This window comes from Mesoplodon densirostris, chromosome 2 (assembly GCF_025265405.1).
Source record: "Mesoplodon densirostris isolate mMesDen1 chromosome 2, mMesDen1 primary haplotype, whole genome shotgun sequence".
NCBI lineage: Eukaryota > Metazoa > Chordata > Mammalia > Artiodactyla > Ziphiidae > Mesoplodon > Mesoplodon densirostris.
This window is the reverse complement of record NC_082662.1, coordinates 110,506,908-110,523,845: the sequence shown is the minus strand read 5'-3', so window position 1 is coordinate 110,523,845 and position 16,938 is coordinate 110,506,908. Positions and strand designations below refer to the sequence as shown.

General features: G+C 41.4%; 1 protein-coding gene across 2 annotated transcripts in view; it reads left to right on the top strand.

Moving 5' to 3' along the window:
* Positions 1–16,938, top strand: part of OTUD7B (OTU deubiquitinase 7B) — a 56,553-nt gene that overhangs the window by 32,088 nt on the left and 7,527 nt on the right. For both annotated transcript variants that reach the window (XM_060090454.1, XM_060090453.1), the window contains 9 exons: positions 2,687–2,875; positions 4,732–4,959; positions 6,433–6,534; positions 8,053–8,180; positions 12,667–12,779; positions 14,448–14,575; positions 14,883–15,032; positions 15,615–15,729; positions 16,695–16,779. In XM_060090454.1, coding sequence (XP_059946437.1) covers positions 2,687–2,875; positions 4,732–4,959; positions 6,433–6,534; positions 8,053–8,180; positions 12,667–12,779; positions 14,448–14,575; positions 14,883–15,032; positions 15,615–15,729; positions 16,695–16,779 — 1,238 coding nt within the window. The remainder of the gene's footprint in view (positions 1–2,686; positions 2,876–4,731; positions 4,960–6,432; positions 6,535–8,052; positions 8,181–12,666; positions 12,780–14,447; positions 14,576–14,882; positions 15,033–15,614; positions 15,730–16,694; positions 16,780–16,938) is intronic.

Here is a 16,938-nt window from a genome sequence, read left to right as displayed (position 1 = left end):
CTATGAAAGAAAAGTTGAGGGTGCTGTGGAAGTTTAAGAGAGAAACCTAATTTGAATATAGAGTGCAGAAAGGCTTTTTCTGAAGAAGTGACATGTGAACTGAACACAGAAGGATGCACAGGAGTAGCAAGACAAAGGGTTGTAGCACAGAGTGTTTATGTAAAGAAAAGTAGCTTATACAAGGACCTTGAGGTGGGAGAGAGTTTGGCACTGATAGTGAGCGAGGTAGGAAGAGTAGTACAAGAAAGAGTGGTAGGAAGCTGGTTAGATAAGCAGGAAGCAGAATATGGGGGGCCTTTGTAGGCCATGGTAAGGGTTGTGCATTTCAGTGTATGTTCGGTGGGAAGCTGGTGAAGGATTTTAATCAGGGGAGTGAAATGATTGGGTTTGAGTTTCTGAACAGTGTACTGATAAAAGATATGGAACTGATTGGAAGGTGGCTAGAGATGAAGTGGTAAAATCAGTTACGAATGTTGCCATAGTTCAGGTGAGAGGTGATGGTGACTTGGACTACAGTGGTAACAGCAGAGTGAGAAGTGGGTAGATTTAAGGTATAATTTAGAAAGAGAACCAAAGGACCTGATCCTCATTTTCTGTCTCCATCTTTCTGTCTCTTGCTTTTTCCTTTGAAAGTTAACTCTGGTTGTAGTGTAAAGAACAAATTATAGAGGGGAGGGACTAAGAGTAGAGAGACTAGGGAGCCCCCTCCCAAAAGACCAGGTGAAAATATGAGGACCTGAATTGGGGTAGTGACAATAAAAATGGACAAGAGAGAATAGATTTGAGAAATGTTTCAAGGGTACAAACAACCTTGAGAACTCAGTAGATAGTGAGGGAAGAGGAGGAGTGGGGTCTGAGGAATGGTGAAGAGCTGAAATGACTGTAGTTTCTGGCCTGGAGGGGTTGTGATGCCATTACTGATTTAGAGACTGTAGAAGAAGGAGAAGAAGCAACCTTTAGGAGGGAAGATGATGGACGTACAGTAGACATGTTGACTGTTAGGAGGACCTGATTTTAAGGACTTTAGCAGACAGTTGGAGATAACTATCCAGTGCTCAAGACAAATCATTTATTCATTCATTGGTTCAGAACAAAAGTCCTCCATTCTTTAACAAATATTTATTGAGTACCTATTATGCACTAGGTTCTAGATGCTTGAACAGAACAAAACAAAACAAGCAAAAATCTCTGCCCTTACATTCTAGCCTGAGAGATCGTCAATGAACAATAAACATGATAACCAAGTAAATTGTAAAGTACATAGTATAAGGTGTTAGATGCTGTGGAAAATGGTAAGGGGAATGATGAGGTAGGTTGTGATTTTTAGTTGGGTAGTCAGGGTAGGCCTTATTAAGAGTGTGACATTTGAGCAAATATCTGAAGGAGATGAGGAATTGTGTAGATATATTTGAGAAAGAGCCTTCTAGGCAGTGGGAATAGTTGGTGGAAAGGCTGTAGGTGGGAGCAGTCTTAGCCCGTTTCTGGGAACAGCAAAGAGGGCAGTATGACTGACGCAGAGTCCAGAGTGAGCAAAGGGAGTTGGAGCAGGTGGTGAATCTAATGGCTCAGAAGTAAATTCATCTGGCGTGGATGATTAATACAGCTTAACTGGAGAATTATAATTATAACAAGAAGCATAACAGCAATGGCAGTAAATACATATATAATGCTTTCTGTATGCCAAGCACTGTTTTGAGTGCTTTCAGTTAATTTAATCTTCTTAACAACCCTATGTGGTATCACCTCCACTTTCATAGCCAGGGAAGTTGAAGCACAGAGGAAAGGTTAGAAAAGTAGGCTAGGTCATAGAAAGCCTTGAACGTCAGACAAAGGAGGCTAAACTTTATTCTGTAGGCAGTGGTAAGCCACTAAAAATTTGATTATGGAACTGAAATGATCAGAATTGTGCTGTAGAAAGATTAATCTCATGGGATCCTTTAGAGTAGATTGGAGGTGGGACACTAGGTGATATAGGAATTGAATTAAGGTGGTGACAAATGGAATAGAACAGAAAGAAGTGTGGACAATTATGCAATATGTTATTTATTGACTAATTTAACTGGAGAAAGCAACTGAAAAATCTGCTGTGACAACTGTATCCTTCAGGTGTTTTCTTCAGCAGAGTAGTGATTCTTAAATTTGAGGGGAATTAACAATTCCCTTTGATAACCTGATGGCAGCTATCAGCTCTTTCTTTAGAAAAACGCACATACCTATAACTTTGTATACAGTTTCAGGTGGTTTAGGACACCCCAGAGCACATCTAGACTCAGAACTCTCTGGATCTCAGAATTAGGAGACCTGGGCTTCAGTCCAGCTGAGGGCCTGGTGTGAACTACCCGTGACTTTGGGCAAGTAACTCTACTTCTTTAGGCTTCATTTCCTTTATCTGTAAAATGAGGTTACTAGGTCTCCAAGGGCCCTTTCAGTTCAGAGAGACAAATTCTGTATGCACACGGGGCTTTCTTAGGAAATAGACAATAAGTAAACAAAGAAGTTGTGGTATTCCAGATCGAAGTGTTATGAAGGAAATTAAAGTAGGGGAAGGAAAAGGAGAATGACTGAAGTGCACATGAGTATATGCTCGCTGGTTTTGATAAGATGCTTAGAATGATGGTTCTGTATCTTTCCTCAATTTTTCTATACTCTCAGTGCCCAATTCACTTTTTGCTTTGTGTCCTGACAGGAAAGAATTGGGATGTGAGCGCCGCCCTCAGTGATTTTGAACAGCTACGTCAGGTCCATGCTGGGAACCTGCCTCCACCCTTTAGTGAGGGGAGTGGTGGCTCCAGGACCCCTGAGAAAGGGTTTTCTGATAGAGAGTCTACTCGCCCTCCCCGACCCACCCTACAGCGGCAGGATGACATCGTTCAAGGTATTCGGGTGCTGAGGGCTGTTTCCGTATGCGGAGTAGAAAGAAAGGGAGGCAGCTGCTGACCAGTCAGAGAATTTCGTGATCTTTTGGAGATGATTCCTTTCCTCCCCCACCTCCCCAGCCAAATGATCAGAGGTGACCTCAGTCTGTCCAGATGCTGGGACCCCTCACTTTCTGCATCTTGAGTGCCATCCTGTATAAATGCCTTCTTCAAAGAGATAGAGGAAGAAGAATAATGATCTAATTGTTGAGATAAGGTACACATAAAGATAGAATTCAAAGGATCACTATCATCTACCCCTTTGGAGGACATTTTGTTAATATTTATTAGTATCTGTCAAAATTTTTAAATGCATGTATACTCTATCTCAGCAATTTTGTTTCTAGGAATTTATCATATATGTGTTGTGTGTGTGTGTCTGTGTGTGGTGTGTATCCTTTTAAATAAATACATACATACCTAATTCATAAATAGACACAAAGACATGTAGTGTAAAGCTTGAAAGTTAAAGCTTGAAAACAACTTTTAATTATCCATTAGTAGAGGAGTGGTTAAATAAATTGTAATCATCCATTGGAATACTTGGCAGCCTTTAGAAAGAATTAAGTAGATCTTGATGTGCTATTTTGGAAAAATCTCTAAAATCTATTGAGAAAGGTAAGATGCAGAACAGTATATATAGCATGTTCCTGTTTATGTTTTAAAAAATTATTATAAAAGTTATTTGTGTTTCTATGTGCATAAAAAATTCTAGGAATTCCCTGGTGGTCCAGTGGTTAGGACTGCGTGCTTCCACTGCAGGGAGGCATGGGTTCAATTGCTGGTTGGGGAATTAAGACACGGCACGGCAAAAAAATTCTAGAAGGATACAAAACGTCGCCTCTGGGGAAGGGATCAGGAATTTTGAATGAGAGGGACATTTCTTTGTAACACTTCAAACCTTTTGGTAGTATTTTGATCTTTTACCATGGGCATGTGGTACTTTTAAAATACCTTTAAGAAGAGTTTAAAAAATAATACTATAAAATAACTTTACACTACTTACTTTATGCATCATCCCTGGCAGATATTGGATTAAGACCTGATACCCAATATAATTTTTAGCTCTTTCTGATAGTCATTATATAACTCAAGCCATGCAAATGAATTTTAATACTATGCTGAGCAAATTATGATCACACTGGAATATCTGCTGGAGAATTATAAGTGCCATGTATTCAAAACAAATGAAATAATTTGGGGCACTATCTATATTACCGCCTTCCTCTGTAGTATGTTAAGTAAGAATTGACTGTACCTATAAATTTCTGATAAATATGAGTATCAAGAAAAGTTGTAGTAAATAATGTAAATAAAGTTATTGATGGTAGATAAGAAAGTTCCTGAATGTGTAAGATTTGTCATTAATTTTCTATAACGGAAATCCTTTTCTACATTCTCCAAGGCCCTGAAAATTATCAGAGAGATTATTTGACTCAATGTAGCCAAATGAAACTCCATTTCCCTTATTCCATCTTCCTCCCACCAAGCAATGACTAAGTTGCCAAATGAAGGGTCCCTATTATGTTGGGAAATGGAAGTGGAAGAAGACAGTGTCGTGGAGAGAAGTTCAGGCAAAAGGGTAGAAAGAGGAATGTATATTTGGTGCTAATGTGAGTGCCTGTGAAAATGCCACTTTCTATGTTTCTCCGACTGTATTTGGCATGAGAAAGAGGGTCATGAAATTTGGTAGCCAGTTAGACTTACAGTATTTCCCTGACTGGAAACCTTGTCAAGAGGTAACCATCACCTCATGAGTGGAAAGTTCTCTGAGTGGGTTGTGTTTGTTCTAAGGTGACTCCATTTCTCATTGCAGAAAAACGCCTGTCTAGGGGCATCTCCCACGCCAGCTCCAGCATTGTTTCCCTGGCCCGGTCCCATGTCTCCTCCAATGGTGGGGGTGGGGGGAGCAGTGAGCACCCCCTGGAAATGCCCATCTGTGCCTTCCAGCTTCCAGATCTCACTGTGTACAATGAAGACTTTCGCAGCTTCATAGAGAGAGACCTCATTGAGCAGTCCATGCTGGTTGCCTTGGAGCAGGCAGGTCAGTGAGCACTTCCTTTCCCATGCTCTTCCCTCTGCTCTCCACCTCTAGGCAGCCACGCGGAGGGGCTGGGCTTGACAAGCAGCTTCTAGTCTAAGCCTGCGATCTGATTGATTTCAGTCAAACTCGGCAGTCAGTCAGAGAGACATATACTGAGCTAGGTGCTTCTTCAAGTTAAAGAAAGGACACAAATAAGACACTTTCCTCTGGAAATTTCCTGTTTGATTGAAAGGAAACCAGATACACATGTGAAAGGCCTACAGATCAATACCTAAAAATCAATACATGAAAAAAATACAAATGAATTATAATTGGCTCTGGAACACCTTATGGACAGAAAGAACCAATGCTGTAGATGATGCACAGTGGTGATTAAACTAAGTCACATTTATTTATACGAACCTTTCCCAAAAGATTTATTTACCTTTACAATTGTTTGTCTTAAATTATATTTAAAATTTGTTAGTATGATGGGGTGAGGCAGCTGAGAATTCTGGGAAAGCTAGTCAGTTATTAAAAACCTCCCATGGAAGAAGAATTGGGTGTGGGAGATGGGGGCACAGAAAGGAAGGTCTTGCTTTTCATTTTGTGCCCTTCTATACTAATCGTGTGCATCTATTTACAATTTTTTAAGTAGTAAGCATTTATCTGACTGCTGTGTTTTAGGCCAGTTTTTCTTTCAGTAGACTGTCCAGTAATTCAAAAAAACTTTTAAGTATCATTCATAAAATATTTTCCTTATATAAGTAATGGATCAGCAGTTGTAGGATGACTACAGAATTGAGACTCATTTTCTTGGGTATTTTAAGTACTTTGTCTTATTGCTCATGTCTTTAAAGTCGTACCACATACATGGTGACATGCTTACTGTCATATATGCAGATGATACTTGCATGACACTTTGAATATACGTGTTGGGTTGTTTTTCTTTTACTGATGATGGATTTGTGCTGACCTTTATTGCTACAGTGTCTGCTGGTCTCCTGACCAGAGTGAAGACATCAGAGCCAGACCAAGTAGCCAACACAGATTTCGACCTATGACCTAGGCCTCATCATCCAACCCAGGGTTGTTCAATCTTAGCACTACTGACACCTAAGAACAGATGATTCTTTGTTGTGTGAGCTGCCTTGTGTATTATACTGTGTTTAGCAGCCTTCCTGGCCTCTACCCACTAGATGGCAGTAGCATCCCCCCACCACTTGTGACAACCAAACATATTTCCAGATGTTGCCAAATGTCCCTTTGGGGACGAAATTGTCCCTACTTAAGAACCACTGATCTAACCAGTTGTGCTCACCAGATTCTGATGAACCAGATATAAGTGAAGAAGATACACAGAGTAATAGAGTGATGGTTTGATTTTAGATAGGCTTCCTAGAGGAGGCAAATTTGGAGTCTGTTTTAGAAATAGGGAAGTAGGGAGAACTTTATGCATCATCTGCTCCTCTCCTTTTCCTCCTGTTTCTGTAGGGCGTTTGAACTGGTGGGTGAGTGTGGACCCCACCTGTCAGAGGCTCCTTCCTTTGGCAACTACTGGAGATGGAAACTGCCTCCTGCACGCAGCCTCCCTTGGTGAGTCTTGAAAATGGCCCTTCATTCCCTCATAGAAAGGAAGCAGTAGTTAAATCTCATGTGAAGGACTTGATCCAACCATTCTTGATCTCACACAGAAGTGATGGCTCAGAGCAAGGCTATGTGTGTGTGTGTGCGTGCACGCTCACTGGCGCAGGAGGAGATGGAAGAGAGCCCTGCCCTGGTTTTTCAGTCTTGCTGAGAAATCGTATGGAGTACATAGGATTTAGCACAAGTCCCACTCTGAGAACTGGCCCCCAGAAGTAATGCGCAGCAGTAAGCAAGCAGTATACTGTATGTGTATGCATATAATTCCACTAAGTATTTATTCTTTTGGTATATAAAAAAGATATGTTTTCATCAGTCCCCTGTGAAACTTGTTTATTATTATTTTTTAATGTATGTCTAATCTAGAATAATGTATTTTTCTTTTTCTTTCTTTTTTTCTTCCAGTTTTATTGATATAATTGACATACAGCACTGTATAAGTTTTATACAGCATAGTGATTTGACTTACATGCATTATGAGATGATTACAGTAAGTTTAGTGGACATTCATCATCTCATGGATACAAAATTAAAGAGATAGAAAAAATTCTTTTTTCCTTGTGATGAGAACTTTCAGGATTTACTCTCTTAACAACTTTCATATATAATGTACATCAGTGTAATTATATTTATCAGGTTGTGCATTGCGCCCCTAGTACTCAATAGTCTTGTAAATGGAACTTTGTACCTTTTAACTACCTTCATCCAATTCCCCCTGCCTTTGGTAACCACAAATCTGTTCTCTTTTTCTATGAGTTTGTTTTTGAAGTATAATTGACCCACAACACTGTTATACCCTGGCACACAACATGGCGATTCAGTATTTCTATATATTTCAAAATGATCAGCATGTTAAGTGTAGTTACCAGACAAAAATATTACATAATTATTGACTTGTTTTCTTTAAATTGTTATACCTATTTATAATTCCATATATTATTTGCCTTAGCTTTTAAAAAAAGTCCCCATTTTCCAACCACCCCTCAAGCTTTGATGCTGATTGCCATGTGCCAGACCCATCTTATCTGCTGCTACTCTGTATTTTACTTTATTTATTTTAAAAATTTGATTTTAATTGGCCACACCACGAGGCTTATGGGATTTTAGTTCCCCGACCAGGGATGGAACCCAGGCCCTTGGCAGTGAGAGCGAGGAGTCCTAACCACTAGATGGCCAGGGAATTCCCACTCTGTATTTTAATTTGTTAGACTTGGTATCACGAGTAAAGGCGTCTTGTCAGGAGTTTGTAGGATGTGGTATATACCCCACTTTCAGGTTCTCAAAGTTTCTGAACCTCCAGAATAGGAACATCTTTTCTTTCTTGATTACCTTTCCCCCAAGTCACAGCAGGGGTTTCTCTGAACCTGGGCTTCAGCCTGATTTCCTTCATGCCAGGGTCTGTGTATCATAATTAATAAGTGGAGTTGAGTCAAGGTAGGGTGTCTTAACCATCATGTTTTCTTGCCATAGGGATGTGGGGTTTCCATGATCGGGACTTGATGCTACGGAAAGCTTTGTATGCACTAATGGAGAAGGGAGCGGAGAAGGAAGCATTAAAACGGCGCTGGAGGTGGCAGCAAACTCAGCAGAATAAAGAGGTGAGGGAGCTTGGGCAGGAGAACCTTGTCTCCCAAAGTTACCTAGGGGAAATGCTCAGTGCCTACCAGTAGGAAATGTCTCCTACTTAGGTGCTTAGGTCAGTGTTACTCCTCTTGTAATCCTGGAAATGGTTGAAAATTCAGATACCACCATAGGGTACATGCCTTCTGATAGAGTTATGAGAACTGGTGTGGGGAAGTGGAGACTTGTAGAGGAGGTATCTAACGTTGTGCTTTTCTACCCGATAGGCACTCAATAAGCCTTTAGTGGCAGTGTTTTTTGCAAAATGAAATACGACAAGCTCATAGGATTTTTGTGTTGTTTTGTTTTTTTGCTTATAATAAGGCTAGACCAATTTTTAAGGACTTATGTTTTCAACCATTATAGAAATGTTAATGCATAAAAATAGTTTTGGCCATATATACCGTTTGTTTTTCGTATGTTCAGTTTATCTGTTAAAAAACTGTAAAGGCATGAGTTTGAATGGTACTTCTTAGAAGTTCAGCAGATGTTGAGTTGAGTTTAATTGGTACTTCTCAGGGGTTTAGTAAATGTTGAGGCTGCTTTCGTATAAGAAAGCAACACTGGGAAGTTCCCTGGTGGTCCAGTGGTTAGGACTCTGGCGGTTTCACTACCATGGCCCAGGTTCAGTCCCCACCACCACGACGCAGCCAAAAAAAAAAACAAAACAGAAAAAAAGCAACACTGGACTGTTTGTACTTTCCACCCCTATAAACGGGCTGGGCAAAATATGGCCTGTAGGGCTTCCCTGGTGGCGCAGTGGTTGAGAGTCCGCCTGCCGATGCAGGGGACGCGCGGGTTCGTGCCCCGGTCCGGGAGGATCCCACGTGCCGCAGAGCGGCTGGGCCCGTGAGCCTGCGCGTCTGGAGCCTGCGCGTCCTGAGCCTGTGCTCCGCAACGGGAGAGGCCACAACAGTGAGAGGCCCGCGTACCGCAAAAAAAAAAAAAAAATATGGCCTGTGGGTCAAATCCCACCAACTGTTTTGTTAAAAAAATATTTTTATTGGAACACGGCCTCCCCAACTCAATTCATTTACATGTGTTTGTGCTACAGCAGCAGAATATAGAAGCTGCACATTGCCCCACTGCAAAGCCTAAAATATTTCCTGTCTGGCCCTGTACAGAAAAAAGTTTGCCAATTCCCTTCCCTTTAATAATGACGTTATACAGTTAAATAAAGATAATGAGTCTTCCTATTTCCTTTTGCCCTGGTTCTCTGTCTTCTATGTTTATCTCCTGCTCTTCATATATCTTTTTTATTTTTGCCATGTATATAAAGCTGGGTGTTTCTGGCATTAATATGGGAATATCTCTTCAGCAACTTAATTTCCAGCTTCTTTTCCCTCTCTTTTTATTGCTCTATCATAACTGGCCATAATATAGAACTAACAGATTTTTGTTTGTTTCAGTTATTAGAATTTTATGTTCTCAAGATTTGAAATATGGAAGTAGAATGTGTTATGTTTCTTTCTCAAAAATAAAGAACTCAACCTTAAAATTAGGATGATATTAAGATCAGAATCCGGTCTTTGATCAGCCAGTCTGCCCCAGAAGATTCCTGAGGGAAAGAAATGCACAGGGGCAAGGCCAAGTAAACAGCATTCTTTTTTTTTTTTTTTTAATTAATTAATTTATTTTTGGCTGTGTTGGGTCTTCATTTCTGTGGGAGGGCTTTCTCCAGTTGTGGCAAGCGGGGGCCACCTTTCATCGCAGTGCGCGGGCCTCTCACCGTTGCGGCCTCCCTTGTTGTGGAGCACAGGCTCCGGATGCGCAGGCTCAGCGGCCATGGCTCACGGGCCCAGCCGCTCCGCGGCACGCGGGATCCTCCCAGACCAGGGCTCGAACCCGCGTCCCCTGCACCAGCAGGCAGACTCTCAACCACTGCACCACCAGGGAAGCCCCAAACAGCATTCTTTATTGACACCAAACCCCCTGGCAGTCTGGTGAGCTGAGCTGGACTATGTGGAGAGCTTTTTTTGCCTGAGCTAGAGCCAGCCTAGAGTTTGCCTTCCTCATTGTTGAATTCAGGCTATATCTGAACCTTAGATTTGACCACTTTAGAGACAGGAAAACACCAAACCAGATCATGCCAGCTAGTAAAGTAGACATGAGAGCCACAGTCAGAGGATAGGTAGGCCCAATTCCAGCTATATTAAGCTGTTATAGTTACTATTTTAAAGGTGAGGTTAGATTATGATGGTATTTAGCCAGGAGACCCAGAAATACTCAAGTCCTGTTCTTGATCAGCCATCTATTCCCTCTCAAAGTCCTCAAATGGAAATACATGCCTGGAGGATAGTAGATATTGAAGGAGCGATCTTTTTACTCCTTTTGCTCAGCACATTGAAAGTTCCATATGGAAACGAGATAATTGTTTTAGCTCAGACCATTCATAGCATTATAGTGGGGTGGGGAAGTGGGTGATGGACTGGGGAGCTACTTTTAGCCAGTACCAAACACCAAACAAACTAAATTGGTTTTGATTTCCCAGGCCTCCTTGTTTTGTTGTTAAAAATGGTGGTAAAACACAGTAAGAACATTTTCAGCCTAGGAGGGTACACCACCTAGTGGCTGTGTGTATAAAAACAGCAAACAAAAATAGGTGAGAGCAAGAGGGAGACAGATCCTCATGAATGTGTATCAGGGACCATTTATCAGAGTGACCAGAGCACCCCATATATAACCTGTGCATTGTTCTTTTGTATTTTTAGTTGAAAAAATTTGTGATAGAATTTTACACATTGAAAATAGCTTTGTCTTTTTTTTATTGTTAAAGTAAAATGTGGTCACAATAGCTCTTTAATTCCTGTTAAATTTGTTCTGATACCTCTCATGTTTGCAGTGTGATTCTTTCTACTATGTCAATGTGTGTTTAAAGTATAAACTCATTTTAACACTTATATAGGCCAAATATAATTAATAATATAGAATTTCTTCCAAATCATCATATACATCCTAAAGCCAATATGGTATTTTAAGATTGTTTGTACTACTCCTTCCGCTCCTTTAATAAAAATTAATAGTTTTACTGAGCATGTATTTACTGATTACTGATCACATAGTAGGTACTAGGCATATTGCATAAAAACATGGTCCTGGTTCTTAGGAGTAGTAGTAGGAGATGGACATGTAAATACATAATTGCAACAAATTAAGAGGTTATGACTTCTATGATAGAAGTCTACATAGCAGTTGAGGAGGAAGGGCACAAAGGAAGGAGTGAGTGGTTGATGTACCAGGGAGATTTAGGAAGGGCTTCATAGAGGAGTGATACTTGAGTTCTTTTCTGACAGTTGAGAAATTATTCACCAGGTGGATATGGAGTGGGCTGCTCCAGGCAGAAGGCACAACCTAGACAAAAGCTCAGAAGTATAAAACAACACAGTGCATTCAAGGAACTATGACTAATTAAACAGTATTAGAGAAGTGGGTTGGGAGCCAGGAAGTGGAGTCTATGCTATGCTTAAGGAGTTTGAACTGTATCTAATAGGTAACGACAGGTCTTAAAAGAATTTGTAGCAGTAAGCAAACATCATCAGATTTTAATTTTAGAAAAATCTTTCTGGTAGCATTGTAGAAAATGGATCATAAGAATGTATGACTGGAAGTAGTAAAACCAATTAAGGGTCCATTGCAGTAGTTCATGCTTAATAATTGTTGACTAAAGGATCCAGGTATGGGATGGGTGAAAGGAGAGGAGTCGTAGATAACCCCCTGGTTTCTAGTTGGGTGTTTGGGTGATAGTGTTGTTTACAAAGGTAGGAAAACAGGAAGAGAGCGTTTTTGAAGAGGTAGAAGTTCAGTTTTGACTGCACAGAGTTTGAGGTAGTCATGGGCTGGTGGCAGTCTTCAGTAGGCAGCTGGATGTGAACATAGAAATTAAGAGGAAATTTGGGCTGGAGAAGAAGGTTTTTGAATCCTGAGCATGTAGATAGCAGTAGATGAGATTATAGTAGTAGAAAAGATAACCTAGAAAGAACCAAGGCTAAAATCATTGACACAACATCAATATTTTTGAGGTAGACAGTTCAGAGAGGTAAGAGAAAGTAGTGTTGTGTGAGCTAAGCGAAAAGAAAGTTTGAGGAGATCAAATGCCACATGAAGGCCAAGAAAGATGAGAACTGAAGAGTTTGCTGAATTTGGCAATTAGAAGGTAATTGTCTTTGCTAGAGTCAGTTAGGTGAAGTAGTTTGTGGGGGTGAGGGAGGGGGCATAGGCTGGAGGGCAGATACAGAAGCTAAGACTGCAGTGGGTCAGAAAAGAATGGAAGAAGTGTGAGCGATCATAGACATTCTTTCATGGATCCTGACTATAAAAGGGAGAAGAGATTGGACTTTGTAGTACAAATTGTTAGCCAAGTGGTAAGAGAATAGGGAGTGGAGTAACACGAGTGAGTTGGAATGGCTATTGCCTCTTGAACCTAGCCTCTAATTGCTTGATATTCCTTACCTGTCTTTCACACAGTCGGGGCTGGTATACACAGAGGATGAGTGGCAGAAGGAATGGAATGAGCTGATCAAGCTTGCCTCAAGTGAACCCCGCATGCATCTAGGTACCAATGGAGCCAACTGTGGTGGGTAAGTATGTCTAACTGGAGGAGCAGGAAATAATCTTTGCTGAGTCCTCAGTGTCCAAAGAGCTCTGTGCTAAGAGGATGTTAGAAGGAGAGGAAAGAAGCCATGGCAAGGGCACAGAAGGGTGTAACAGCATGGTACGTTCTAGGAAATACAGGTAGTTCAGCGTTACCAGAATATAGAGTATGTGGCACAGAATAGTAGATGAGGCTAGGCAGTCCAGATTTGTGTGTGCCATGCTAAGGAATTAAAATTGTATTCTATCCAGACTTTGGGAAACTGCAGGACAAATGACCTGGTTTCCTCAATAAATAAAGACAAAGAAAAAGGGAGAAAGAACCTAAGTTTAAAGACACTTTAGAGACACATCAACCAGCTGGAATATATGGACATTTATAAGACAGTTGGGGAAATGTGAATAATGTCCACATTATTGTTAAGTTTTTAAAGTGTGGTATTGATGGTATTGTGGCCGTTTTTAAAAGGAGTCCTTTATTTTTTAGAGATTGAAACTGAAGTATTCATGGATGAAATTATATGATGTCTAGGATTTGCTCCAGAATAATCTGGTGGGGTGGCATGGGTGTGGGGGCCATCCCTAGGAAAATATATCAAGGTCTAGGTGAAACAAGATTGACCATGTGTTCATAATCGTTGAGGCTGGGTGATGGATACATGAGAGTTTAGTATAATATTCTTTCTAGTTTTGAATATGTTTAAAATTTTAAATTTTTCTATAGTTAGAAAGTTAAAAAAACTATAACCTATCCAAACTTTATTGGGCATAAGAATAATCTGGGAGGATTGTTTAAAATGCAGATTTTTGGACTTCCACCCTAAGGAAGTCCAGTTGAATTGGACTGAGGTGAGGCCCAGAAATCTGCATTTGTAGTAAGCACCCAATGTTGAATAACATTGCTTTAGGGGGCAGGAAGCCACTAAATTGTGAGTTTGTGAGTGACGGGAGCAAATTCCTGTATTTGAACACACTGACAGCAGAGTGGATGATGAAGCGGAGGGGAGTAGTAGTAATGGGTGTGAGCAAGAGTAGTGGGTTGCAGATAGGCCAGAGGAGACAGTTACAAGAGACACTTAAAAGATGGAATTGGTCAAGCCAGGTGATTAATTGAAGATGAAATATAAAGAACAGTAAATATTTCACAGATTTCTGATTAGGCTATAAGCAGATGGGTGAGGCTGTTCTTCCAGTAAGTGAACATAGAAGGAGGGATTTTTGTTTCTTTCCTGTTGTGTTTTGTTTTGTCCTTTTTTGATAGGACATGGTGAGTGTGATGTGTGGGTGGTTGTGGTGTGTAAAGTGATAAGCAGGATGAAGCTACACAGCTGTACACTGAGCTACTGGACAAAGAATTGGGGAAGGTTGTTGAACAAGATGGGTATTAAGAGAGGGATTACGTGCCGATTCCTAACACTACTCTTGAACCTTCATATTTCTTTTCTTGTATTTCCCCATCTGTGAAACGGAAGTAGAAACAGCCATGGTAGCGTAAAATAATCAGCTGTGTGTGTGGCAGCCTTAAGACTGGAAAACAAGGAAGGGACGTTGTTTTTTCCTCTTTGCAGAGCTGGTCTTCATGAGTCTCTTGCTTTGTTTTCTTCCCTCTCCCTTCCACTGCACCCCTTCCACTCTCTCGCCTCCTGCAACTCTAGGGTGGAGAGTTCAGAAGAGCCTGTGTATGAGAGCCTAGAAGAATTCCATGTTTTTGTCCTTGCCCACGTGCTTAGGAGGCCCATAGTCGTTGTGGCAGACACCATGCTGAGGGACTCTGGAGGGGAAGGTGAGTCAGTCACTCCTCACTCTACCCTGAGCAGCCCTATTTGCAGAGCCTTGGGCTAAGCACTGGAAGGAAGGCAGGAAAGGGGTTATATAGACCCTTGGAAAAAAAACAAGGTATAAATTAGAACAAGGCAAAATTCTCATGAGATTCAGAGTAAAGCAGCTGAGGTTAATTGATGTGGCTTCTTAGGAAAGAATTATTAAACATGGGTTGGAATGAGAGGGGGCTCAATTGGCAGAGTGGGGTGGAGGGATTTCCCACTAGGCAAGAATATAGCCTTAATAATAATCTCCGTGGTTTCCTGCAGCATTCGCCCCTATTCCCTTTGGGGGAATCTATCTGCCCTTGGAGGTTCCAGCCAGCCAGTGTCACCGCTCCCCTCTGGTGCTCGCCTACGATCAGGCCCACTTTTCTGCACTTGTGTCCATGGAACAGAAGGAGAATGCCAAGGAACAAGGTGTGGAATACAATGTCTGTGTCTCTGGTGTCTTTTGGTCTGCTTTATTTTCACTTTGAAAAACTGAAATGAGAGAGAATGTAGGAGGAAAGAATTAAGTGACATGCAAGCTCAGACAGTGCATGCTGATACTGTTTTACTAAGCTATAAGATATACAGAGGTTTTAAAATTAAAAAAAAAAAAAAGGTTTGGAGAAAAACACAGCCTGTATTCCCTGCTCTGGAGTAAAGAGCTAATACAGTAAGGTCATAGTACCTTCCAAATGATGCTTTGCTGTATTTGTCTTGATAATGACTTTGAGTTCCCTGAATCTCTGTTAACTGGCAAGAACATCATGGGTGCTAGCTGACTGGTGGGAAGTCATGGAGATTAGTGGCCTAAATTGTATGCTGGGTTACAAGGGAAAACCTCCCCGTTAAGTTTTTAAATGCTAAGGTAATTCACATGTTACGAACTGAGAAGTGACTGCAGTTAGAGACCTTTGGTATGGTTCAGCCTCCTTTTCACTGAAGTCAGTCTGTGTTCAGTTGCCTTCCTCTCTCCTCAAGGAGACTCCTTGATCATGTTTCTTTCCTTCCCAGCTGTGATCCCACTTACAGATTCAGAGCACAAGCTGCTGCCCTTGCACTTTGCTGTGGACCCTGGAAAGGGCTGGGAGTGGGGCAGAGATGACAATGACAATGTCCGATTGGCCAGGTGAGGCAAGCCTAGCCTTTCTATCTGCTTTGTAGCTGCGATCTCTTCCACATACGATGTCCGATGTCCGTCTCCTGGGGACTTTTCCTCAGCTCAGAGGCAAAGACAGTCGCATCCTAGTTGCAGTGTCTTTGGGAAGATGGAGAGGAGGGAGACAGATTGGGCACCAGGACTCTTGCAGCTGCCTTTTCTCCCTGTGAAAGACAAGGGAATCCTGGGATCTCCTTACAGTATGAGGAGTGTTCTTGCAGAATCCCCAAAACAGTGATCAGAAAATCAAGATAATCCAATCACACTTCTTCTCCCAGCCCAAATGAGAAGGGTTTTAAATAGCTGACCAAAACAGTTTGCTCTGGGCTTTTGCCTTTCTGGAACTTAAACAGCAAGAAAAATATGCTCTCCGCCCTCCTGCCACCTCCCAGAAGTTGGCTTCCTCCTGCCTCCAAACTTCCTGTAAGAGCTTATGAATGTAAAAGCTCCTCCCTTACCTCTTAGCCAGTGCCGCCTTCTTCGGGCTCCTAAAACTGAACCCAACTGGGACGGTTTGATTTAAAAACCCAGCGCTTATGGCTTTTTAAATAAGTTCTCACCTAATTATGAAAAGCTCCTTCAGAGTAATACTTACAGCAACAACAATAATAGTGGCTGCCGTTTAGGAAGTATTTCCTAGTTTCCAGACACTGTGCTGGGCCCTTTTCAAATACTATTTTAATCTTCACAGCAACCTTGCAGGATAGATATTATTATCTATACCCATTATCAACCCCTCCCTGAGTTTCAGGGAGGTTGAAGTGACTTGCTCAAGGTCATAAAGCTTAGTAATTGGTGGAGCCCTAATTCAAACTCAGCCCTGTCTGAGTTCCCAGCCATGTAGCCCTCTCCCACCCTACCTCCCAAATGGATCACACTGCTCTGCCTTTTAAAGGTCACAGTATTTTGAAATTCTTTTTTTCTCCTTTTCACAGTGTAATCCTGTCCCTAGAGGTCAAATTGCATCTGCTGCATGGCTACATGAATGTGAAGTGGATCCCAGTGTCCTCGGATGCACAGGTGAGGACTTCTCCCACCCAACCCTTGCATGTCCTCATTTTCATGTCAGGGAGAACAAGGAAATCTGGTGGTGGTTCCTTCTGAGTCTCTTCTGAGTAGTGGCTTATGATTCAAGGTTAGGAATAACTAGAAAATATCAGATAAATTCCAAACAACACT